Below are 26080 nucleotides of genomic sequence, written 5' to 3'. Positions count from 1 at the left end.
ACAGAAAAACAAATCAAATGACATTAATAATCCTTGGGGGTTTACTGGTAAGAGCTGGTTCTAATCCAATCTTTCGAATAGAGGTAATCAGCTAATTAAGTCCTCTGTGGTAAGGAATTCATCCTGTGCTAGAAGAAAAATTATAATATTAATCCTTGAGGTCGCTGGTATGAGGCAGCTGTGGTGCCATCATTCAAATAGTAACAGCCATGGGCACTCACCGAAGTCTAAGTAGAGAAGCTGGGTCACTGGTAGGTCCAAACTTTTTAAATACTAATAATGTTTGGCTTTCACTGGTGTGAAATTGTTGTAATGCAATCCTTCTAAGAAATCTCAAAATCTCTGGTCATTGGTGTATATACTAATAATAATTGGCTTTTACTGGTAATCCTTCTGAGAAATCTGAAAATCTATGAAAAGTAATGAAATCACACATTTAGGTAAAGGAGGAAAGAAAATCATATTTTAGACTCTATTCTTAGCAGAATAGAGTTTGAAATAGTACAAAAAACCTCAGCAGGGGTAAGCAACACACACATATAAGTAAAGATTTAGCAAGGGTACGGTGGAATCTAGAGGGTGCGAATATATATAAGTCTGAGTGTGTTTGAAAGAATTAGACTGTCAACACTGATAGAAGCGCCATTGTCCTTGAGAAGAGAGGTGGATGTTTTATCAATCGGCTGATATTCCTATCAGCACACAGCTGGCAGGGGAGTGCTGGGGAAGAGCGCCGTGTTTAAATAACATCCAGGAGATATTTTGTCGAAAGCCAGTTAGCAGAAGTTGCCAAGGCCACATTGGGGCGCCAGATTTAGAAAAACACTAAATGTTGTGGTTCAGGCAGTTGTGAATTTCCAACCACCTTAAGAGTTTTACTGGTATGTCTCAATTGCGAATCCAAATAGCCAAATTTCTGGTATTTTCCGTAGATCTGGAGCGTACAACTTCTCCAAGATTATACTTTAACCTCTGAGTCCAACCGCTGCCAGGCTGCGATTCTATTCAAGAATCGTGTCTAGCTTGCGATTCTGCTCTCTTAACATTTCAGTCTGAGTGTTGATCGCTCTACAGACTCCATCTAACATTGCAGGCAGCTTTGGAACGCTTTGAACAGCCGCCCACGTTTTGCGAATCACTCGATAAGCCAGGTAACCACCAACTCCAAAAAGCAGAAATCCTGTTATCAAAAGTCCAATTATGTACACATTATCTACGTCCGCGACCGATATTGTAGTCAGGCACACAATCGTCCACTGCTGCCAAGAATCCATTGTGTACCCAGAGAAGAACGTCCCGTCTGGACAAGAGGGTCTCCTTAACCCTGTCTTCTAGTCGAAACAAAATTTGATCAATTATGCTGCGAGTCCTGCTGACCAAATCCATAATTTACAAGTTTGGAGGATATGCAAAGTGAGGCTCTGAGAAAAATACAGACAAAAAGCAGAAGCAGGGATCAGCAGGGAGGGAGAGAGAGAAAACGCGTGTGTCTTCCACCGACAGCAAGAGAGTATCAACAAAGTTCTCTGTCAGGAATATATGGAACAATCAGATCTTTGATGTATGATGGAGCTAGATCATTAAGGGCTTTATATGTGAGGAGGAGAATTTTAAATTCTATTCTGGATTTAACAGGGAGCCAATGAAGGGAAGCTAAAATAGGAGAAATATGATCTCTCTTTTTAATTTTAATCAGAACTCTTGCTGCAGCATTTAGAATCAGCTGAAGGCTTTTAACTGCATTTTTTGGACATCCTGATAATAAAGAATTACAATAGTCCAGGCTTGAAGTAGCAAATGCATGGACTAGTTTTTCAGCGTCACTCCTGGATAGGATATTTCTAGTTTTGACAATGTTCCGGAGGTGAAAGAAGGAAATCCTAGCAATCTGTTTAATATGGGATTTAAATTATTTAAATTTATTTCAGTGACTTATTTCACTAAGTGAACAATATCTACATAAAAGTTTTGAAATGGGATTTTTAATCTTCCAAGCCTCATCAGAACACATATATTAACTTATTGTATATGAATATACCACAGTTAGAAATATATATATTTAAGTTTGCATGGTTTTAAATATCTAAAAACAGGTATGTAGGGTGTGGAGAAGTGGGAGAAGGCTCTGAGGATGTCTTATACAGAACCTTTTTACTGCAAGTAGGGGAATTATGAAGCGATAATGCCTTCACAGAACACCTCTTAAGAACTATGTTTATAAGCTTCATGCTTCTTCTTCTTGGTGTTACTGTCACTTGGAGTTGCTGCATATGTCACTTCTGCTTCCTCAGTAATTTGTCAATCGCCACAATGTTTGAGTGGTTAGCCATCACCAGTTTGTCGGTCTGGATTTGGGTCAGAATCTGCTTCCACAGTCTTTCCACAAGGAAGATACCTTACATTTCCAGTTTCTCCTTCACTATGAGTTGTAGAAAAACACAGAACACAAAGCTACATCTGATAACCAAGAATATGTGACATTTCAAAACCCAAGCTTCTTAAAGCAAATCAGATTCTTTTTAAACAAAGGCATGTTGATATCCCTACTGTGAGATCTTTGAAAACTGTTTTCACATCCCGTTTCTCTGCTGCATGCAACTCTAACTTACCTAACCACAGTGTTGGTGCTTGTCTTGACACATTTAGCAACAAGACGTTGGGTCATGGAAGATCTGCCTGATTATTTTCTGATTTCTCAAATCTATTGGGAAGCTTAATCTGTTATTGATAACTGAAAGGAAATCACGACAATATGTGCCTCTGGTTTACTATATTAGCTACATTTGTAGAAGCAGCTATATTATGCTCTGTTATCTCAGATATTACCTCATAGAATCACATTTAACTACTGACTCTTCTATGTTGTTTTAAATGTGGGAAATGTTTTCTGTGTAGTTGGTTGTTCTGGGTGATTATAAGTCAGAGAGAAAAACATTTTGTTTCATTTCAACTATACAGCTAAACTCACAGACACGTATACTGCATACCTTAGAAAAGAGTTCATCTTTTATGAACATATCTGACTCAAATACTTAGAGAAATTAACCTATAATTTAAAATTTTCTTAATGGACAAAAAAATCCCATATTAAGAAATAATTAAATTCAACAAAACCACCAGCTGCTACCTCTGCCGTCTACACTTTGCACAACCCTCTCCGTTTATATTTCACACAGCAGGAGCATACAGAGAGGCAGGTGTGGGTCCTTCCTTATGCTCACTTGTAGGATCAGCCCACAGGTTTTCTATAGAGTTTAGATCTGTGACGATAGGTGGATTTTTCCCTGTGCTAAGCTGGATGCTTGATTTCATATTATCCTGCTGAAAGACCTAATGATCTATTTTCAGTTTACTGGCAAAGTCAATCAGATTTATATTTTAAAGATCCTGGTATTTCAATAAGTTCATAATACTTTGTGCTTTTCCCCATATTCTTTTTGATGCCAGACCCACCTGTATTGGTTGCTGAACAGCTCAATCTTCATCTGAGCACAACACATAGTTCCAGTTAAAGTCCCAGTAGCATTTAGCAAAGGTGAGGCCTTTTCCTGACATGCCTCTAAGACAACCTTTTGGTGTGTAGAAAGTACCAAATGGTTATGGAGACTTGGTGACCTCCAGATGCCACTCTTCAATTCTCCAGAGATTTTATGTTACCTCCCTTACTAACCTGTATGGTGGCAAAAATATTTTCCCCAACCAACTAAAAACATTGTCCTGTCAGCACCAAAGATGATTCTAGTCCCTCTGCGGTAGTTCCTACAGTACCCTCTCTTTTCTTTGCTGGCAATTGGGTTGTAGATTTGACTCTGCAAATTAAGTATTAAAGCACCTCAACCCTTCAAATCCCACTGAACAAAAACACACATGAAAAATGAGGCTCACGTACTATGGAGTGGAAAAGAATAAGGCTATAAATGATGGCCAAGTTTAAGACCAATTGAAAATTGGCATATCTCTGAACCAAAACCCACATATATCATTGTGCATTAAACAGATCGGTACCCAACTGAAGTGGGTTGCACAAGATTTTGCCTGTGAAAATATACATGGCCTGGAAAATCCAAGTTTGTATGTACAACTCAACCAGGTCAAGAGCCAGAGGCAACACGGCCTAAGAAGGGTTTGGAATTCAGCAAATTCAGATGAACAGTTTGGTCAGGATCAAGTAAACATTTTATTGATATTAGCCAATAAACAGACTGTAGCAGAGACCAACAGAGTCTCTGAAAACTGCTCCAGGGATTAGTAGGTATAGCGACACTCCACATCAATCTCTGTTCTTTGGCTCCTTATGATGGGACTCATGCCCCACATCTTGGGGTGGTAGAGCAGCTTGAAGGCATAAATGACACCATCCTGGGATACCTGAGGACAAGAGGCAGATAATTACAGCATCTCAGGGAAACTGAAATCCTGATGACTTCCCTGTTGTGAGAACTTCATACCTCCAGGGTGCTGCCACAGTGATGTAGCTCAGATTCAAAAAGCAGCACATGAGAAAAGTGATCAATACCAGCAGCTGGACAGCCACCCAGTGTGATCTCCTCTGGATCTATCAGCTTGCCGATGCCCAGAAGGTCCTGCTTCACTTCCACATGGATTTTACTCTCCCCACACCTCACAGCCACCCGACTGGATGGCACTGGTTCCAGCACTTTCAACTGGACAGGCTGCTTGTTCACTGGAGACATTGGAACTTCTGGAAACGTCCATTCGGGTTGGTTGGCTGCAGGCAGTATCCGTTTGGAATGGAACCCGTTGACTGGCTTAGCAAACAGACTAAAGGGCTCTTTTACAGGGTTCACTGGTGACTTGGTCTGCATCACAGTCCCCCAGTAGCTTGGTGGTCTCATACCATGCAGCAGCGCATCACCCAGACTGACACATGCAAGAAGAAAGCTAAATACAAACAACTGCCTGGACTCCATTGTTGCTTTCAAGCCTGGTAGTCTACAGGCTATTTAAACCCTGAGACTCTTCCCTCTGCCTCATTAACTAAATGCCTCTCTCCACTTGTGGGTGTCACAGCTGATCATCACGCACTGATTGCTCAGTTCAGAACCTCAGATTTAGACACTGAACTCCAAGTACTTCAGATGTTTACTGCATGACCACAGACACACAACTCATCCTCTGTAGGTCAATAATTTGAAAAGTCTGTCAAAAAGCTCATATTCAGCACTGCTGTTGGTGCTGTCCTGTTTGGTCAAACTAAACAAGTATTCATATTACAGCTTATTTTCTAATCTAGGTGGTCAGTTAATTTAAAAGATGTTTACTGCATGACCTCAGACTCACACAACTCATCCTCTGCAGGTTAAATTGAGCAACAAAAACTGTGTCCAGGTATAATTCTGAAAGCCACTTGAAGTATCAGAAAATACTAATTTCAGGCACAGTTTTCTACTTGCATCCCAGTTACTGAGAGCTACAGGGGTTAGACAATAAAACTGAAACACCTGTCCCTTTAGTGTGGGAGGTTTCATGGCTAAATTGGACCAGCCTGGTAGCCAGTCTTCATTGATTGCACATTGCACCAGTAAGATCAGAGTGTGAAGGTTCAATTAGCAGGGTAAGAGCACAGTTTTGCTCAAAATATTGAAATGCACACAACATTATGGGTGACATACCAGAGTTCAAAAGAGGACAAATTGTTGGTGCACATCTTGCTGGCGCATCTGTGACCAAGACAGCAAGTCTTTGTGATGTATCGAGAGCTACGGTATCCAGGGTAATGTCAGCATACTACCAAGAAGGATGAACCACATCCAACAGGACTAACTGTGGACGCAAGAGGAAGGTGTCTGAAAGGGATGTTCGGGTTCTAACCTGGATTGTATCCAAAAAACATAAAACCACGGCTGCCCAAATCATGGCAGAAATAAATGTGCACCTCAACTCTCCTGTTTCCACCAGAACTGTCCATCGGGAGCTCCACAGGGTCAATATACACGGCCGGGCTGCTATAGCCAAACCTTTGGTCACTCATGCCAATGCCAAACGTCGGTTTCAATGGGGCAAGGAGCGCAAATCTTGGGCTGTGGACAATGTGAAACATGTATTGTTCTCTGATGAGTCCACCTTTACTGTTTTCCCCACATCCGGGAGAGTTACGGTGTGGAGAAGCCCCAAAGAAGCGTACCACCCAGACTGTTGCATGCCCAGAATGAAGCATGGGGGTGGATCAGTGATGGTTTGGGCTGCCATATCATGGCATTCTCTTGGCCGAATACTTGTGCTAGATGGCCGCGTCACTGCCAAGGACTACCAAACCATTCTTGAGGACCATGTGCATCCAATGGTTCAAACATTGTATCCTGAAGGCGGTGCCGTGTATCAGGATGTCAATGCACCAATACACACAGCAAGACTGGTGAAAGATTGGTTTGATGAACATGAAAGTGAAGTTGAACATCTCCCATGGCCTGCACAGTCACCAGATCTAAATATTATTGAGCCACTTTGGGGTGTTTTGGAGGAGCGAGTCAGGAAACGTTTTCCTCCACCAGTATCACGTAGTGACCCGGCCACTATCCTGCAAGAAGAATGGCTTAAAATCCCTCTGACCACTGTACAGGACTTGTATATGTCATTCCCAAGATGAATTGACGCTGTAGTGGCCGCAAAAGGAGGCCCTACACCATACTAATAAATGATTGTGGTCTAAAACCAGGTGTTTCAGTTTCATTGTCGAACCCCTGTACATGTAAATATTCTGTCACATTGCTGCAGTTTTTAGTTGAAATACATGCATCATTTAAAAAGAATGATTCATAACCTCCCCTTCAAAAAATGAAATGTCCTGTCCTGCTTGCAGGCTCTCGGAAATGAAAGATTTCCTTCTCTTGCTCCTTCCAGCTGCCATGGCTATGCTCTTGCAGTGCAGAAAAAGAACTACTCTCTGCTGTTCTTTATTTATCTTTGTAAATGATGAGCTTGCATAGGATGCCTGACATCACGCCATGCCTCAAGGTCAGGGTGGAGAGGGTTGCTATGGCAACAGTTAGGAATGACAAACACCCATCACTGGCAGACTGTGTAAGCCTGTGATTCACCAGAAGGCCCAGATGCAGAGTTGCTCTTTTTTCCAAAGCATTTTGATGAACTTTCTATTGCATCATCACCACATCGTGACCTCACAAGGAAAACAGATGCAAGGATGCAAACAGCACAAGGAGTTTACCTTACACAAAATGTTAACACTCAGGCACACATAGACCACACTCAAATGACATATGTCCTCACATTTCCAGCTAATCATAAATCGATACCACAGATTTAAATCTTATTTTCATTATCACAGTGATTAGGTGTGCAACAAGCTTGTGTCTGCACGTGTGTTTGCAGAATATCTCCTGATTCTAAGTAGGAGCATCACTAAATCGTGATAAAGTCACAGTCTCACACCTGAAGGCAAATTTCTGCTAAAGTTTGATTTATAGTTAGCAGCAGCAACAATCTCCAGAAACATGTCTCACTGTGCATGAGTCATCTCCAAACGGAACACATCCCTGCAGGAGGTCAGGTAGTGAACAGTGTTGTGCTACTCATGAGACAGCTAAAACAAATCTCATTTCTCAAATCTTGGATATGATGTTTCAGCTCCTTGTTTTTATTTAGCCTTTCCTGGTTTTATTTACAATCTCAGACACCTTAACAGGGCTTAGTTTATCCATCAATCCATCCATCCATCCAGGTTTGCGGTTGCTCTATCCTCTTTTCATTTTCAGATGAACAGAGCTCTTTGAGATGTTCAAAGCTTTTGACATTTTGATCAAATCTGGGAAAGAATTACAACAAGCCTTACCTTTGTCCCTCCTGTTCTCATGGGAATTACCTTGAAGCTGTTTTAGGAGAGTTCTCTTACTTTGTCTGGGTCAGAACATTTTGGCAAGGCTCCTGAACACGTCTGACGCTGTAAAACCGTTCTCCCTTGTCAAGGTTATAAGAAAGTTGATCTGGGTGACAACCACTGATCTCTTCCTTGGGTAAATACAAATTTCTTCAAAACATTTTCCCTGACCTGTCTGTTGTGGTCTATGGTCTTCATGATATTGTTTGTTTGTTCACTAATGTTCTCTATCAAACCTCTGAGGCCTTGAACAGCTGGATATGTTTGGGTTTACATCACTCAGAGATGAACTATGTTTACTAATGAAGCGAGACCTGAAGGCAGTTAGTTTAACTGAATTTTATTTAGGAGTATAAGAGTAAGGGGGGCTGTAAAAAGTTTTGAAAACTATCTATTCTTTTCCTACCACTTCATAGTTATGCTCTACTTTGTGTTGGTTAGTGGTTGCAAAGCTCAAGCATTATGAATACTTTTTCAAGGTACTGTAACCTTCGGATCAGTTAAAACCCCAACTTTCAGTCTTGCAACACTTCCATAGCAGTGCATAGTGATGCAATGCAAGCTCTCAGATCTGAGGAAGAGGGACTCCAGCCAAGCAAAGCTAAATGAGATCGAAAGATGAGGCGGAAAGACAAGAACAGTTACCTTAGAGAAGCAAATGCTGCTGGTCATTCATCTGGGCCACTTTTTAACTGTGTGAAGACTGGGTTTAGCATCCTAAATGTTAAAGTTCCTGAGAGTAAAACTGCAAAAAGACCAAATAAATATTGGTCATATGAAAGGGACACCAGGAGAAAGATCTAAAACATGCTGTAGATTTGCAAAGATAAATTGACACACGTTTCTTGTCTTGCACAATGGCAGCTTTAGGTAGAATATCCCATTTTATTAAATTATTGATCATTATTGAGCAGTGATCATAGCAAAGAGTTTTATGAGGTTGAAGAGTTTCCTTTATCACAAAATCCAATTTTCAATGCAGTTTTGTTTCTACTACTTTATGTCAGCATAATGATCATTAGTACAGGTGAAGCTTTGCGAGAACCCACCAGAAATTGAGGCTGAGCTGTAAGGGTTTCCCTCTACTTCTCTTCTGGAGTGTGTGAACTTTAGAGCCATGAAAGATCCTCAGTTATACAGAAAGCTTTGCTGAAAAGGATGAAGATTTAACCACAAGGAGAATTTTCCATGACTGGCGTAAGCTCTCTGTCTACACTTCTACAGCTCACTGCTGCCATCTAGAAGTGTATAATTCCAAGCAGACGCAGCATCGCACTGCAAACAGAAACATATACACTTTGTACTCTACTGATTAAAAGGTAATAAAGTTTCCCCTCTGTGGGAAAAAGAGCCATCTGACAGTTTGTGGGCATCTTCAAACCCAACAGTCTTTGACAGGAAGAATGATCACATTTATCTTAAAACACATTTCCATACTTTGCAGCCAATAAAACACAGACAGAGACAGTGATAAATGGTTTAGTTATAGAAGAGATTGTACAGCCAAGAGCTTGATATGGAGGTTACATTTACATTTTCTGGGTCAGAGAAGAACCTAGTTTCTATCAAAACTGATGACAACACTGGATTGTGGCTACAGTTTGTTGTAAAGGTATTCATACCACTTTAACCTTTCAACCTCTTGTAATGTCACAGAAACAAACATCAATGTTATTGGGTTTTGTTTTCTGATAGACCAACACGAAGGAGTACATAATCATGAAATGGGAGAAAAATGTTTTAAACTTTATTTCAAAAAACCAACCTGGAAAGTGAAACGTGCATCTGTATTCAGCCCTCTGAGTCAATACTTTGTAGAGCCACTGTTCCAGTTCTTGAGCTCTGCAGGTTTTGTTTCAGTACTCCTCCGTGTTTAGGTCCATCCGTCCTCCCATCAAGGCCCGTCCGTTTAGTGGACAGCCATTTCCAACCTAACTATGCTTCAAACCTCACAACGTTGTCCCTGCTGTGTTCCTTGGTCTTTGTAATGCTGTTTGTTCACCAATGTTTAAAACCATCAAAGAACTGCTGGATGGACACTGGGATTACATTACACATAGATGGGGTCTGTTGTTTTTACTTTGATAAATTTAATTTCTAGTGTCTTTTATATCTGTCTGACTGTTGAACCCTTGAGCACTCACACGTCTAAATATTGCTCTACATATAAAGTTTAACTTTATGTGACTTATGAGGGTAAGTAGTGGGCTCCCTTACAGGGATGGGTTCATGAATTATTATTATTATGTTAGTTGCACTGGATTTTATTTAGAGGTTATTAGATGAAAGGATGCTGAAGACAAATGCACACACTTTTCAGATATTTTAACAGTGTCCACTTCACAATTATGTACCGCTTTGTGTTGGTCTTTTACAGAAATCCCCAAATAAAACACACAGAAGTTTGTGATTTGAATGAGACACAAACATGGAAAGGTTGAAGCAATATGAATACTTTCTCTGTATACGAAATATTAGTTTTATATTAAATGACTTTAAACATTGCCAATAGAGGGTCATGTCAGTTGAATTATAATAAAATGATACACTGTCTGATTAAATATTTTATTTTGAAACAAAAAACACAATGAATTTTGTTTAAGTAAATATTTTCCCTAAATAAAGAGCCATCCAGAACAGTACTGAGTGGGAAATGTTTTACATGCTTGGCTGATTGCTGAGCAAAAACACCCTGATGCAAAATTGTCAAACAGAAATAAAGAGTTAGATCAAAAGATTATGGACTTTTTAATCTCTAAAACATCTCAACTTCAAAGAAATTTCAGTGTGTAGAATCATTGCAGCATTTTTTAGAAAGAGTTTGTCAAAGGGAAGCTGTACTGTGGCTCCTCTAGTTGTAAAATCCTCTCCAGTACCAGCAGGTGCAGTTAAGGCCGGCAGCTATGAGCAGGATGACCATCAGAGTGATGAACAGGCCGATGCCGAGGATGGTGGCAATAACAGCCCAGACGAGTGTCCTCTTCGACGTATCGATCAGAGGAGATTTGAGGGCCATGCGGGCCCTCTGTGCCCGCCGGCGGTCCTGAGGTGGATAGCGTGCCCGATTTACACTCTCCATGTTCAGTGAGCGAATCAGGCACGCTCTGTGGTGACTCAGCTGGTCGAAGGTGTGTTTGCCATGGTAACAACCCATGCCACTCTGACCTGGAGGGGTTCACAGTCAGGGGTACAGTCAGATCTCAGCAGCGAAATCAGCTTCACTTAGCTAATCAGACCAGAACTGAGGCATAATAGCAGAGGCACAACAGTGTCAATCCGAATGTTGTGTTTTATACAGAATCACATTAAATGGATGGAAATGTGAGCTTGTGATCCAATTGCAGACTTTTAGCAGTTAACTGAATATGCCACAGTTTGAAATAAAACAGTGAGCCCCTCGCTTCTTGCTCTTAAACATTTTCAGTTTCCACAGAGCCACACTGTCTTAGAGTGCCTCACGGACTGAAACTTGGAGCTGGAAGGAGATGGAAGGACTGGGAGCAATATTCTTCCAGGACATTTTCCAGGACATTTTCCTTTCTTTTTCAATGATTAAATGTTTGTAACATTGTTAACATGAGTTCTTCTTATACAGTGGTTCTATCTTTGCAAATTAGATGTACCATCGATGAACTGGTACAAATAAGAAAATATATGTAATTTGTCAGTTACTATGCAACATTCATTCATAGTCTGATTTGCACTCAGGACAAATACACCATGTGCCACTATTGACACCTCCTGGGAAAGAGGTGTACAAACACATAAAATAAGCTCACTTTTTACTGTAGCAGTATAATTTTGCATGGCACGTTTTGGGGGAAAGAATCCATTTTTAATTTGAGTATTTTTATTCAGCTGGGAAATAAATCCTATGTAAAGAAATAATTATCTGTGCTTTCTAAATACTGACAAATTTGTGCTGGTTTCTTGGATTTCTTTACCCTTTTTGCACATTCTTTTCTTCATGAGTACAATATTTGGTCACTGGACCATCACACCTTACTATACATAACTTAAACTATGGACTTTCGCTTTTATTTCTTCACATGTGTGAATTACTTGGGTTGTTACCAACATCTATTTACTGAGAAATGCTTATTTTACCTGCTGTACATAGAGTAGGGACAACAAGTATTTGATACACTACCGATTAATCAGGTTTTTCCACTTGCAAAGCATGTAGAAGTCTATAATTTTTATCATAGGTTCTCTTCAACTATGAGTGATGGTATCTAAAACAGAAATCCAGAAAATCACATAGTGTGATTTTTAAGTAATTTATTTGCATTTTATTGCATGAGATAAAATGTTGGAGATAAAATGGCGCTCTACACACCTAGAGGACTCCTACTTAATCTGGAAAAATAGTCTACTGTTGAATAAAAAGACACTTCGTCAAGCTAGAACAGCTTTTTCTCAAAAATATTGGGCTTCAAAATATTAACTTCATCTAAACCTTCAACTTGTATGTTAGACCCAATCCCAACCAGACTATTTAAGGAAGTGTTCCCTCTGATTACCAGCCCTATTCTAAATTTGATTAATCTATCCTTACTAAATGTACCACACAGGCTTTTAAGGTAGCTGAAACCATCGCTTGATCAAGATGATTTAATAAATTACAGACCTATATCCAATCTTCCATTCTTATTTAAAATTCTTGAGAAAATAGTTGCAAGTAATCAAATCTGTGAGCATTTACACAGCAATGACCTGTTTGAAGAGTTTCAGTCAGGTTTCAGAGCTCATCATAGCACTGATCCCTACATGTTGTAGAGATCAGGGGAAACAGCACTAGGCTGGTTTAAATCTTATTTGTCTGAAAGTCTCTGAAGGAGCTACAACCATTAATATTTCACTTTTCCTTCCCATAGAAAGGACTCCTGGATCAGTGCTTCTGTGTTCTTTTTGTGTCTCTGCTCTGTTCTCTCAAACCCCCAGTCGGTTGCGGCAGGTTGCCGCTCACACTGAGCCTGGTTCTGCTGGAGGTTTCTTTCTGTTAAAAGGGAGTTTTTCCTCTCCACTGTCGTTACATGCATGCTCAGTATGAGGGATTGCTGCAAAGTCAACGCCAGTGACTGTCCACTGTCTCTACATGCTCATCCAGGAGGAGTGAATGCTGCAAATCTCTGACTCGATGCAATCTGCTGGGTTTCCTTAGATAAAAAACATTTTAACATGTACCTGACTTGAAATCTGTATGTCAGTCAGTCAGTCATTTTCTACCGCTTATTCCATAGTGGGTCGCGGGGGAGCTGGTGCCTATCTCCAGCAGGCAATGGGCGAGAGGCGGGGTAAATCTGTATGATTCTATTGAACTGACTTTGTAAAGTCTCTTGAGACTACATGTGTTGTGAATTGGCGCTAAATAAACTGAATTAAATTGAATTGAAATTCTAACCAAAGTCTTTTCATCTAAAGGTGACTGGGTTTAGAAAAGGCTCCAAAAGCCTTTCAGCCTTGAGGTTGTTGGTTGTATAACCAGTCCACTCTGGAAAAAGTGTAGTTCAAATAAACATTTAAAAGCCCATAACTTACATGATATCAATACCCTCTGATGATTGTATGTTGGGTACATGTTTTAAACTGTTTCCATCACTATGGGATTACTATGTTGTAGCTCCAGCCCTTGGACGGACGGACGGACGCACGGATGGACGGGCGGACGGACAGACGGATGGATGGATGGGTGGATGGACGAATGGATGGATGGGTGGATGGACGAATGGATGGATGGGTGGATGGAAATGACTAGGTACTGGAATTTAAAAGAGCTCTCCTGTCCATTACCTCCTTTATCTCTATTCTTCTCAATCTAATTTGACAAACAAATTTTGGTGCTTTTGTCCCAAAAGGCATAATTAGTAAAAAGAAATTCTTGCTCTCCAAACTAAACTAAGTTGTGTAGTTGCATAAATGATGTACTATAAAATACCAGGAGCAAATATCCATACAGAGATTTTCTGAAGACATCCATTAAACAGTCAATAACACAGCTTTTCATTTTTCTCACCAACGCCACCAAATGGGAGCGAGCTGAGAGTGTAGTGCATCATGACATCATTAACTGTTACTCCTCCACTGGTGGTCTCCTCAATCATCCGTTTTATTGCCTTGGATAGACAAGGGGCAAATAAAAAAAAGTTAAATGAAGAAAAGCCCTAAAGTTTAAAAGTTACTTTCAGTTTTGTGGGCCCCACCTTCTTGTCTGAACAGAAAATATAGAGAGCCAAAGGTTTCTCCCTCTCATTGATAAAGTTAATGACATCATCCATGTCACTCACTGTGACTATTGGCAGGACAGGGCCAAAGATCTCCTCCTGCATCAGCCTGGAGTGGGGGGGCACATCCTTTAGCACTGTCGGGGCTGTCAAAGGAAGGGCATTGCTCATGAAACTGGAATGAAACAAAAACATGTGTCTGAATCATGTGAACTGTGTTATAAAACACCTCCTCTTACCAATGTAACACTGTGAGGAATCACTCTGCCCCCCCACAACAGGAGTGTATCCGTCCATCAGACTCACGATTCGGTTGAAGTGATGCTGGTTGATGATTCGGCCGTAGTCAGGCGAGCATTTGGGATCTGCACCATAAAATTCCTGTTCAAGGTAAAAAATGTCTTGAAAAAGCTCCACAATGTGCAGGTTAACGTACAACTAACAGCAGGTTACAGCTCAAGCGTTACCAGCAGAGTCTGTCGAATGCATTCAACCACCCGCCCCTGGATGCAGGGCTCGCACAGAATATAGTCTGGAGCGATACACGTCTGGCCACAGTTCACAAACTTCCCCCATGTGATCCGACTGCAGACAAGACAGGTAGATGATCCTTAATGTGTATTTCAACTGAAGTGTTGTCAAAACAGTTTTGCAGCTTTCTTAACCAAGCTAACCCATGTTGGAGCAGCATATTGAAGCTGACCTGCAAAAATGCCAGTTTTATTATAAGATACGAGCTCCATCTCAACAAAAGTGTTGATGTTTAATGAAACGAGTCCAAAAAGAATGGCACTCTTTTTCCTCACTAGCTGATGCTGTCTAACATCTAAAATTACTACCTTGAAAAACATGTAGGTAAAGGAAAATGTTACCTTCCTTGATTATCTAACTTACTTAATTATTGTATTAGTACTCAAATTGGTGAGGCTTCTGTCCACAACTGATTAGCAGCACTTTTTAATAATCAAATTTCTGGGTGTAGAAGCATGTTCGGTAACAGAGGTGTACAGTATTATGTGCTTCACTGATTTTCTAAAAACCTAGTTTCTTGCTGTAGCAGATTCTACATTTATGCAAGGGAACTGTTTTTAGTCCTGAGGTTGGTGAGAAACATCAGAATTTAAATGTAAGGAATTAATTACTTCAAGAGCCTTTTAAGCTGATTTTTCTGAGTTAGAACTTGTAACTTCTGACCTCAGAGTGTAAATGGAACGTAGTATAAGGCTATGTTCCCCAAAAACCTGTTCCTGACACCATCACCAGACTGTTTACGAGCAGCAAAAACTCCCTAGAACAATGAAATGTAATTGTATGTAAACTTTCTGTCTTTCCACCATCTTCTCTACTTAAGACACTCTTAGGCTCACTATAAGTCCTCCTCACTACCCTTAACATTTGCTCGCTTTAGGAGCTCTCTTAATGCCTAAGATGCTTCTTGAATAACTTTTATTTTATGGAGGGAAAATTGACGTCACTAAGAGCTACTTTTAGTCTTAGGATTCTTTGTGAATATGGGCCTTGATTCCTTCTAAAAACGCTTTTTAACATTATCATGGTGGTATTGACTCTTTCTTTAATTACTTTCTTAAACTCTTCATGTCAAAACTCTTCATGTCCTTAATATCTGCCCCAGGCAGATATTAAGGACATGTTAATGTTTTTATTCAACCAATAAGATCGTTTTGGGACTCTGGCTGGGCCACTCCATAATGCAAATATCAGTGCCAGTGACAAGAAACATATTGGACAAATCAAAAGATTAATTTAAACTTATATCTTCCAGGGGTATGAATACTTTTGGGGCTTAGCTGTATCTGACTCAACACATTGCTACAGTCTCCAATAAGATGACGTCTTGAGGTTTTCATCTTGAGATGAATGCTGTGAGGCTAATGTTTGTATTCTGCTTTGACTTGTTGATAATATGACTCGTAACATATTTCAGTGTGGTTCCAGTTTAATGGTGTTTGGATGAAACTTACAGAAAAGATGTTCACCTACTTCATAAAACAGAGCTACACTCTGAGCACTAAGCGAAAAAAGGTCACATGACAAAGACAGACAAGGAATTGCTATCTCTGTCATTGTTAAGGATGATTAACACCTGGATTCTAAGTGAAAAACTAGATTTGTTAGATCAACAAAATATTATGTAATACCTGGGATCAGTTTGGGACCTCCCTATTTAGAGTAAATGAAAAGATTTTTTTTGTTGAAATATTTAAGGTAGTCTGTCCTATGTGTCTCTGTGCTGCCCTGTTCAGGGTCCTTGTCTCTCACCTAATGACTGCTGGAGAAAGGTCTCCTGTGACTCAGTAATTAAACATAGACAGAAAAGGATTGGACAAATGGACAGATAATGCAAAGTAGCTGTTGCAACCTAAAGATAGAAAGACACCCTACCATATATTAGTGAGAGCAATTAATTTAATTTGCGCCTTGGTTACTGGTTACTAACCATCCACAGCAGGTCACAAATGTTCTAAATTCTCCTGGAAAAGAGTATACTTATTCTACATCAGTTTAGCAATCAGCTGTGTATGTCTGCTGGTGATGAGAGTGTTACCGGCAGGCCATCCTGACATCACAGTTCTTGTCGATGTAGCAGGGGCTCTTCCCTCCTAGCTCCAGAGTCACAGGGGTGAGGTGGCGAGCTGCAGCTTCCATCACCTGTTTCCCTACTGTGCTGCCACCTGTGTAGAAGATGTGGTCAAACCTGAGCCTTAGCAGCTGCTGGGTCTCTGACACTCCACCCATCACCACTGGGTACAGATCCTGAAGGTAAACAAGATATTTTCTCTCACAGAACTATTGACCTTCACAAGAAGCGAAAAGAACCTGAAGTGAAAATAGTCAACAAGGAATGTGTGACTGAAATAAAGGTAAATCATGACATTAAGGTCTTTAGAAAGAATAGAAACTTTCCATCAAATGGGGACAAATGATAAGCTGTGCTATGTGGAGGCTAAACAGCCTCTTTGTCCAGCATTATCTTATCAACAATAGCAATGGGTGTTCAGACCTTGTCCAGATAGCAAGGCAGCAGCGCGCGGAGCAGGAGGGACGAGCACTCGCTTAGCTCTGACGGTTTCACCACAGCTGCATTGCCTGTGAATAGGATGAAGTCACTGAGTGACGCAGAACAAGAGTAGTGGGAGGTTGAGAATGCTGGTGGGGGTGAGGTTTGAGCAGTATGGTACAGAGTCTTTAAAAAGAGTTTATACTGCATGGACTTTTTCCCATTTTAACTTACTACAACCAAAAACCTTAATGGATTTTTTTGGGGGGATTTTGTTACCATCACAATCCAGCAAATCATTGTAAAGTTGAAGGAAAATTATGCATGGTTTTGATTTTTTCTTTCCAAATAATAACTTTAAAGTTGGGGCAATCATTTGCATTCAAACTGCCTTTACCCTGACAATGCTACATAAATCCCAGAGCAATCAACAGCCTTTGGAAAACTCCTTTGTACAACCCCTATTACACTGAAGTTGGGATGTTGTGTAAAACATAAATATAAACAGAATACAGTGATTTGCAAATCCTGCTTAACTGCAAAGACAATATTTTTTATATTTCAAAAAAGCTGGGACAGGGGCATATTTTCCACTGTGTTGCATCACCTTTCCTTTTACCAAACCCAATAAGCGTTTGGGCACTGAGGACACTAAATGTTGAAGCTTTGTAGGTGGAATTCTTTCCCATTCTTGCTTGATGCACAACTTTAGTTACTCAACAGTCCAGGGTCTCCATTGTCATATTTTGCTCTTCGTAATGTGCCACACATTTTAATGGTAGACAGATCTACACTCCAGGCAGGCCAGTCTAGTACCCGCACTCACAGATGTTGCTTTGAAATCTTTACGTACCTTTTAGCATTAATGGCGCCTACACAGATGTGCAAGTTACCCATGCCATGGACACTAACACACCGCCATACCATCATAGGTACTGGCTTTGAACTTTGCCTGATAACAATCCTTTTTCTTTGCTTCAGTCCATCTCATACATGCTTGGGCCCAGAGAAGCGGCGCCGTTTCTGGGTGGTGTATTCAATTGCACATACACTCACTGGCCACTTTATTAGATATACCTTGCTAGTACCGGGTTGGACCCCCTTTTGCCTTCAGAACTGCCTTAATCCTTCGTGGTATAGATTCAACAAGGTACTAGAAACATTCCTCAGAGAGTTTGGTCCATATTGAGATCTGGAGACCATGGAGGCCATTTGAGTACAGTGAACTCATTGTCATGTTCAAGAAACCAGTCTGAGATGATTTGTGTTTCATGATATGGTGTGTTATCCTGCTAGAAGTAACCATCAGAAGATGGGCACACTGTGGTCATAAAGTGATGCTGTCATGGTCAGCAACAATACTCAGGTATGCTGTAGCGTTGACACAGTGCTCAGTTGGTACTAAGGGGCCCAAAGTGTGCCAAGAAATTATCCTCCACACCATTACACCACCACCAGCAGCCTGAACCGTTGATACAAGGCAGGATAGATCCATGCTTTCATGTTGTTGACGCCAAATTCTGACCCTACCATCCAAATGTCGCAGCAGAAATCGAGACTCATCAGACCAGGCAATGTTTTTCCAATCTTCTATTGTCCAATTTTGGTGAGCCTCTGTGAATTGTAGCCTCAGTTTCCTTTTGTTAGCTGACAGGAGTGGCAGCCGGTGTGGTCTTCTGCTGCTGTAGCCCATCCGCCTCAAGGTTCGACGTGTTGTGCGTTCAGAGATGCTCTTCTGCATGCCTTGGCTGTAACGAGTGGTTATTTGAGTTACTGTTGCCTTTCTATCAGCTTGAACCAGTCTGGCCATTCTACTCTGTTCTCTGGCATCAACAAGGCATTTGGCCCACAGAACTGCCGCTCACTGGATATTTTCTCTTTTTCGGAGCATTCTCTGTAAATCCTAGAGATGGTATTGCGTGAAAATCCCAGTAGATCAGCAGTTTCTGAAATACTCAGACCAGTCCGTCTGGCACCAACAACCATGCCACGTTCAAAGTCACTTAAATCACCTTTCTTCCCCATTCTGATGCTTGGTTTGAACTGCAGCAGATCGTCTTGACCATGTCTACATGCCTAAATGCACTGATTTGCTGCCATGTGATTGGCTGATTAGAAATTTGCGTTGAGCAGTTGGACAGGTGTACCTAATAAAGTGGCCTGTGAGTGTAAGTTGAACATGATTAGCAAATCATTGTAATCTGTTTTTATTTACATTTTACACACATCCCAACTTTGTTGGAATTGGGGTTGTAAACAGAGTGTGTTACATAGTCTGAATCGGAATGCATCTGTTCTGTTTCTGGCCTGAGAGGTTTATTAAAAAACATTATAGAACAAACCGCATCATGATGATCAAGGAACACATCAGCCAGGTCCCGGAGAACATTGTGGAGAAGGTTAAAGCAGGGTGAGGTTCTAAAACAGCCCAGACATCTCACTGAGCTCTGTTCAGTCTATCATCTGAACATGAAAAGAGTGAAGCAAACCTACCAAGACATGGACATCCACCTAAACTGAGAGAACAGGTAACATTAATCAAAGAAGCAGCCAAGAGACTCATTGTAATTCTGGAAGAGCTGCAGGGGTCCACAAATCTGGCTTTTATGGATGAGTGCCCAGAAGAAAGCCGTTATTGAAAGAAAGCCAAAATAATTATTGTTTGCAGCTTACCACAAGCCATGTAGTGGGCACAACAAACAGGTGGAAGACAGTGCTCTGGGCACATGAGACCAAGATTCAACTTTTTGTCCTGCATGCTAAATGCTATATGTGGCTGAAAACTAATACAGCACATTACCCTTTACAAACCATTTCCACTGTAAAAAGATAGTGGTGGCAATATCATGCTGTGGTGATGCTTTTCTTTAGCAGGGACGGGGAAGCTGGTCAGTTGATGAGAAGATGGATGGAGCTAAATAAAGGGCAGCCCTGGAAGAAAACATTTACAGAGGTTTGACAGGATAACAACCCTAACCATACATCAACTGTTACAAATAATTTAGATCTTAGAATGGTCCAGTCAAAGTGCAGACATATATCCAGATAAGAAAGATCTCGTCTCCACAACTCTAGAGTCCAGTGGTGATGTGCATCTGACACTTAGTGTTGCTCTCATTGATGTAAATCTTGGATTGCATTCTGAGTTTTTAGCAATGGAAACTAAAGGACCTCCTACCAGCTGCGATGGCTCCAACCAGTGGAAGCAGGGTGAGAGCCCAGGGGTAATTCCAGGCCCCAATGATAAGAACCACTCCCAGTGGCTCAGGCTGAATATAGACCTCATCTGATATAGTGAGGAGGTTCTTCTCTACAGGTCGAGGAGCAGCCCATTGTGCAAGCTTCTCTATAGCCAGCTTGATCTCATTCTCAATGCCAATCAGCTCCAAGAGTGGTGTATCATACTGGCTCTGTGGAAAACCCAGCATTTAAGAAATTAAGCCAAAAATAAAACAAGTGTTGTGTGTAGGTGAACATGTATGTTCTATGCTGCTGCTGTGTGTCCCCTCACCCTGTTAATGTCCTGTTTGAGAGCAGTGGAAATCTCTGTCTCTTTCTCCATGATCATCCTCTGCAGGGCGTGAAGCTGTTGGAGTCTGAACTCCAGAGGTCGAGCCCGGCCACTGAGGAAGGCCTCCTTGGCACGCTGAAACAACTGCCTCTCCATACAGTCACCTGCTCAACGCGAAGTTAGAATCCATGAGCTGGTGCTGGACATTACACATCAAGTCTCTGTACTTCATCACAGAGCAATTAAAAGCACTGTTCTATACTGCTGCCAGCATTGCATCTAATAAAATATATATTAAACCAACAGAAAGATATGTAGTGTATATCAACAAATACAGCAGCAAGCCTATATGGAATGTGAAGCAAAGACAAAGTAAAAATATGTACCAAAAGTAGGCTACTTTACCAGAAACATAATTCAATAAATTCCCACCTGTTTACAAAATAATTTACTAAATTCAGTTGATTTGAAACATAGGGCGGGATTTAAACCAAGGACTTTCTTTCTGCATTACAACAGTGCTAACCACTGTGCAGCCCCTTATTCCCAAAACAATTTTAAATATTTTCTATTCTCCCATTTACAGTTTTTAAAAAGCAAATATTTCACATAGTTTTATTTTGTAAATCAAAAGATGAAGCAAGCACGACAGTTCAGCACTTGTTAAAAAGTATAAATCAAAGTGCTTGCTGGGAAAAAAACTTTAAAAGGTTTGCTTAAAATATCAGCCTTACATATACAGTACAGACCAAAAGTTTGGACACACCTTCTCATTCAAAGAGTTGTTTTTGTTTTCATGACTATGAATATTGTAGCTTCACACTGAAGGCATCAAAACTATGAATGAACACATGTGGAATTATATACTGAACAAAAAAGTGTGAAACAACTGAAAATATGTCTTATATTCTAGGTTCTTCAAAGTAGCCACCTTTTGCGTTAATTACTGCTCCTCACACTCTTGCGCCACACACTCTAGGACAAATAGATAAAAATAGAAGTGATAAACTGATAAGAATGTCCTTTCTGAAAAAGCTGCACTGAACAGTAGTGTTTATGTCCTGGTTTAAAGGCACCAGCGCTTTCTGCGCGTCTTTCATATTGTACGTTCCAGAGATCAGAAACAGATGAACTAATTGTTTCCACTTGCTGTTTAGTTCTCTTCCAGGGCACTTACGTGTAAGGTCTCTAATGACCTGAGGAGTTTACATGGTTCATACCTGACCAACAACTTTGAAATGTATTTTGGACAAAGACCATTCAGTGACTTACATACCACCAACAAGATTTTAAAATCTCTTATTCTATGAACAGGAAGCCAGTGCAATAATTTAAGGACTGCTGTTTCTATGGTGTTGGTCAGGACTCTTGCAACAGTAGCTTGGATGAGCTGATTGAATTTTTGAAATGACAGCTGCAAAGACATCACTACAATATTATAACCTAACATGCTGAGTTTTCTTGTTATTGACAATAAGCCTAACAGACGTATTCTTCTCTTCTAGGTCCTCTCTTCAGGTAGCGCCACAGCAGACCATCTGCCTCCATCTCACCCTATATCATGAATCATGCTCTCTTACACAAGCCCTGTTTCATTTTAATCACAAACCTTCTCTGTGATCTTCCTATTTTTCCCTTTCTCGCTGGCAGCTCCAAATTCAGCATCCTGACATCAATATATCCACTATCCTTGTTCTGCACATGCCCAAACTTTCTCATTCTGTCTATTTTGTTCTCTGACAATAATCTAAACATCTTGAGCTCTCCCAACAAATTTTTACTACTGTATTACCCCCATCTTCAAACCATAGACCAGAGCAGATTTGTCACCTGTTTTATAAACTTTTTCTTTCACTCTTTCTGCAACAAATCACCCCTGACAATCCTCCATCTTCCAACGTTCCATGCAAATTGCAAAGATTTCATTATTAAACTGCAGGTTTAACATCACCTAGATGAAGGACCTAAAAACACCACAGTCAATGTGTCCATCTGTGTACATTTTAGAGTACTTCCTTCAGGCAGTTTATCTTAAAACGGTTTTATGTTTTGGAAAGAGCAACGCTGAGTCTGGAATCAGACCAGTGCTGTTAGTCTAATCAAACATTGGGTCAGACATTGTGTTTGTTGGTTTAGAGACTAGAAGAAACCTAATTTTTCCTCACTGAGCGTCACACTTACTGGCCACTTTATTAGATACACATGTTCAATTCCTGGTGGTTCAATTTTGTAACACACTTTGCTGAGTTAGAGATTAGACTACACAAGTATCCGATCATCCTTCCCTCAACATCTTTCACAGAGTGAATGGAATAAGAAAAGGGAGGATGATAAAATGATGCTGTATTGAACTTCAATCCAGGTCAGTTGTGTTAATGACTGTAGTTCACACTAGAGAGCCAGTTTACTCACTTTAACCTTTAACCTGCCAAGCAGGTAGCCCAAGTTAGGTTCAACATTAACACTTTGGTTATAAAGTCAAAATAGACACCCTAATAGGCCATGTTGAGGTATAATAATTCTACCGCTAATAACACACGGCCTCAACCTCACCCAGTCCGGATGTCGTGAGAAAGAACAGAGATCAGGAAATTAAGATTAACACACGTTTAATTTGATACATGAGTCCAATGATTTCCAATGCATAATTGAATACAAAAGAATAATACAAAGAAGAAAAATTACCTGAGGCGCCTTAGGGAGACTCGGGTCAGGAAAGCTTATGGCTGGATTCACCGAGTGGTCTGTCTCACTATCAGTGTTAAGGCCAGGGGCGTTTTTAGGGTCTCAAAACATTGGGGGCTTTAGCCCAAATCCAAAATATTTAGATTTCAATAAGACAATTTATTAGTAATTTAAGGTTAAAATAATATAGGACATATTGTACCAGTTCTCTGTCTCAGCTGGTTTTAGACTGAATGTAAATTATTGTGAATCAAACAAAAAAGGTTTGCAATAATTTTACTTTTTATTTTTGTTAGAAGCTGAATTAAAGACAAGGAGAAACAGAGTTTAGGTCAGATGAAAAACCATTTTGCTGAAGCAAATAATGACACATTTTGAGGTATTTCGAAAATAACTTAATAAGAATTTTTGCTGACAAAGGTTTTTGTTAAACTCAGAGATGTTTTCTTTGGGCCAGATAAATGTGCTTGTTTTGTCATCTACATAAATGACCTTTTTAAACGTTACATTATCATCAAAGTGTTCCCCTCCTGAGGCTCCATTGTCTTTATTCTTATATTTCAAAAAAGGAAAGTGGTATAAAGTTGATTTTCCTAAATCTTAGTCAAATGGTAAAAATCCTAAAACACATTTATTTTATTATGCCAAGAGCTTTCGAAACATTTTATTAAAATTGTTCCTTCTTTTATGAACCTGTTCTCTTTTATCGCCATCTTTTCAGCCCTTCATTCCACTTCTGAAGAAATTTGGCCTGCCAAAAATAATAAATGAAACATTTTACAACACAGTCTTTTGTTCTGCACTGAACATGTGAGACATTAGTGCAGTTCTTACTATTAAACACTTTGAGTGGAAAGGGTGTTAAGTTGTGGTGTTCAAAATATAGCATAGAGCCTCATCCTGGACCTTATCAGTACTAATATTACAGTTATTAATAACTGTATACATATAGTATGTATGTCTTACCTTCAGTAAAACTGTATCCTTGTTTAATTAGTTTAGTTTATATAATATTACATGTGTAATTCAGAAAAATAAAATAGTTAACTAATCAATTAATCAAATCTGAGATTAATTGCTATGATTTATTTCTTAATTATGCTGCATCTTTAAAGCCAGAACTTTATGTTTAGAATCAGCACAGAAGATATGAAAGAGAAGAGGGAGGTTTACTTTTGCACTTTCTACTACGTCTTACTGGAACCAGGAGATATTTTCCTGGTTTATTGAGCAAAACCTTTTCTGTCTACATGTAGAACTGGACTATCAGACTGGCTGAAGCAATGAGATGTAGTGTGTGGATCTAAAGGACCTTTTAATGCGTTCAGCTACGTTAGGATTAAATGCTTTTATTTTGACTGAAGTAAAGAACCAGATACTTTCACATTATGATGCAAATCCCGCTAGAAGCTCACAGAGAAGGTTGTTACTGTTTTCTATCACAGACAGATCATTTAACTTCACCTGTAGCTCAGGTGAAAGTCCCTCATCATGACCCTGATGATGCTCATTAGAGTGAACCTCCACCTCTTGTCTTGTTGGGTGAATCAATGATTATCTGTAACTTACAATTAGCCCATTCTGAGTCAGCATTCAGGATTTACCGCTATCTTCTCCTGGGTTATACCGCTCTGCTTCCACCTGTTCCTGAACACACACGCACCAGGCTCCCTCTCTCCGGTTGCTCTGAAATGAGTCCTGTTCGAGCCGCTCAGTGTAACTATTCAGGTCATGAAGGAGGCAGGTCGACCTGGAGTAAACTGAACTGCTGTTCTGTCTCTACGACACAACCTGTGACAGACAGGCTGTGTCACAGGTTCACCAAGCAGACCATAAACACAATAAATGATATATTTTAGATTTATGCCTACACAATGTGAAAATGATTTAAATTCTCAACAGCTGTTTCTACATGAAGTCTACAAAAATACAACTTATTTTCGTTTAATAGTTAATTTATTCCAGTTTTAACTAAAGCTACAGTGAGAATAAACACGAGTTTATTTTTATACAATGTGTTTAAGAGTATAACAATCAAAAACGTCTTAGCAGACAAAATTTGTGTCCTTAATTTTATATCTGACTATCTTATACACAATTAGTCGATTAATTAAACCCAAACATCACCTTTTTAGGAATCTAGGTTATAGATTTTCTTTTTAGCCAACTCTATGGTAGCCTTCACGTCAGACAGTCACTTTAACCACTTTGCTGGGTTGAAAATCTAATATAGAATGCTAGATCAAACCAGTAACCCAACCCTGCACAATCCAGACCTGGGTCGGTCCATATTTGAAGTGGGTCAGCAAAATAATCCATTTTAGCAGCTTTTAAACTGTAGTGCGCCCCAACTTAATGTAGGGAACAGACGTAATTTGCAAGACTCGTGTCGGACTTTAGCGTCATTTTTAATTTGACCAGTTTCATGTTAAATTGAGTGTGCATCACCTCCCCACAGTAGGCCTTCAGAAAACTGCTTTTCTCGACATTGTACTGTCCCGTTCTATAATCAGCAGAGTATCTGAGACAAATTGGAGCATAAAAGCAGAGCGATGATGAACCGTATCTAGGCACTGAACTTACCGCTGCAGACGGAGGTTGACCTGTGTCAGATCTGAGCTGAATGATCCTTCTGAGCTGATCTCAGATGACCGTCCCGCTGCGAGGCTCCCTGCTCACCAGCTGACCTCTGAGTGCGCGGTTTTCCCCTGGAGCAGCTCTGGGATCAGTTTACCGGGCAGCTGTGAGCGGCCAGCCTCCCTCACACCCACCAACACTCTGAGCGC

At 40.2% G+C, this 26080-nt stretch overlaps 2 protein-coding genes across 7 annotated transcripts; both read right to left on the bottom strand.

Moving 5' to 3' along the window:
• Positions 1 to 4158: 4158 nt before the first annotated feature.
• Positions 4159 to 5405, bottom strand: LOC124884443 (zona pellucida sperm-binding protein 3-like). The gene is made up of 2 exons (XM_047392367.1): positions 4449 to 5405; positions 4159 to 4368 (listed from the first exon to the last, which is right to left on the bottom strand). The coding sequence occupies exons 1-2, from the start codon at positions 4929 to 4931 to the stop codon at positions 4246 to 4248; spliced, it is 606 nt and encodes a 201-aa protein (XP_047248323.1). The 5' UTR covers positions 4932 to 5405; the 3' UTR covers positions 4159 to 4245.
• Positions 5406 to 9318: 3913 nt separating this feature from the next.
• Positions 9319 to 26025, bottom strand: LOC124883747 (aldehyde dehydrogenase family 3 member A2-like). Of its 6 annotated transcripts, none has more exons than XM_047391015.1 (10): positions 25878 to 26025; positions 20610 to 20773; positions 20277 to 20508; positions 17102 to 17187; positions 16646 to 16854; positions 14547 to 14664; positions 14319 to 14460; positions 14059 to 14225; positions 13872 to 13971; positions 9319 to 11020 (listed from the first exon to the last, which is right to left on the bottom strand). In XM_047391015.1, the coding sequence occupies exons 2-10, from the start codon at positions 20763 to 20765 to the stop codon at positions 10707 to 10709; spliced, it is 1524 nt and encodes a 507-aa protein (XP_047246971.1). In that variant the 5' UTR covers positions 20766 to 20773; positions 25878 to 26025; the 3' UTR covers positions 9319 to 10706. The 6 variants fall into 6 exon arrangements, with proteins under 6 accessions (XP_047246971.1, XP_047246972.1, XP_047246973.1 ...); XM_047391016.1 differs by having other exon boundaries at positions 14143 to 14225; XM_047391017.1 differs by lacking the exon at positions 25878 to 26025 and adding an exon at positions 24899 to 25072.
• Between the last annotated feature and the right edge of the window lie 55 nt (positions 26026 to 26080).

This window comes from Girardinichthys multiradiatus, chromosome 18, assembly GCF_021462225.1.
Source record: "Girardinichthys multiradiatus isolate DD_20200921_A chromosome 18, DD_fGirMul_XY1, whole genome shotgun sequence".
In the NCBI taxonomy this organism is placed as follows: Eukaryota; Metazoa; Chordata; class Actinopteri; order Cyprinodontiformes; family Goodeidae; genus Girardinichthys; species Girardinichthys multiradiatus.
This window is presented reverse-complemented; position numbering and strand designations above follow the sequence as displayed.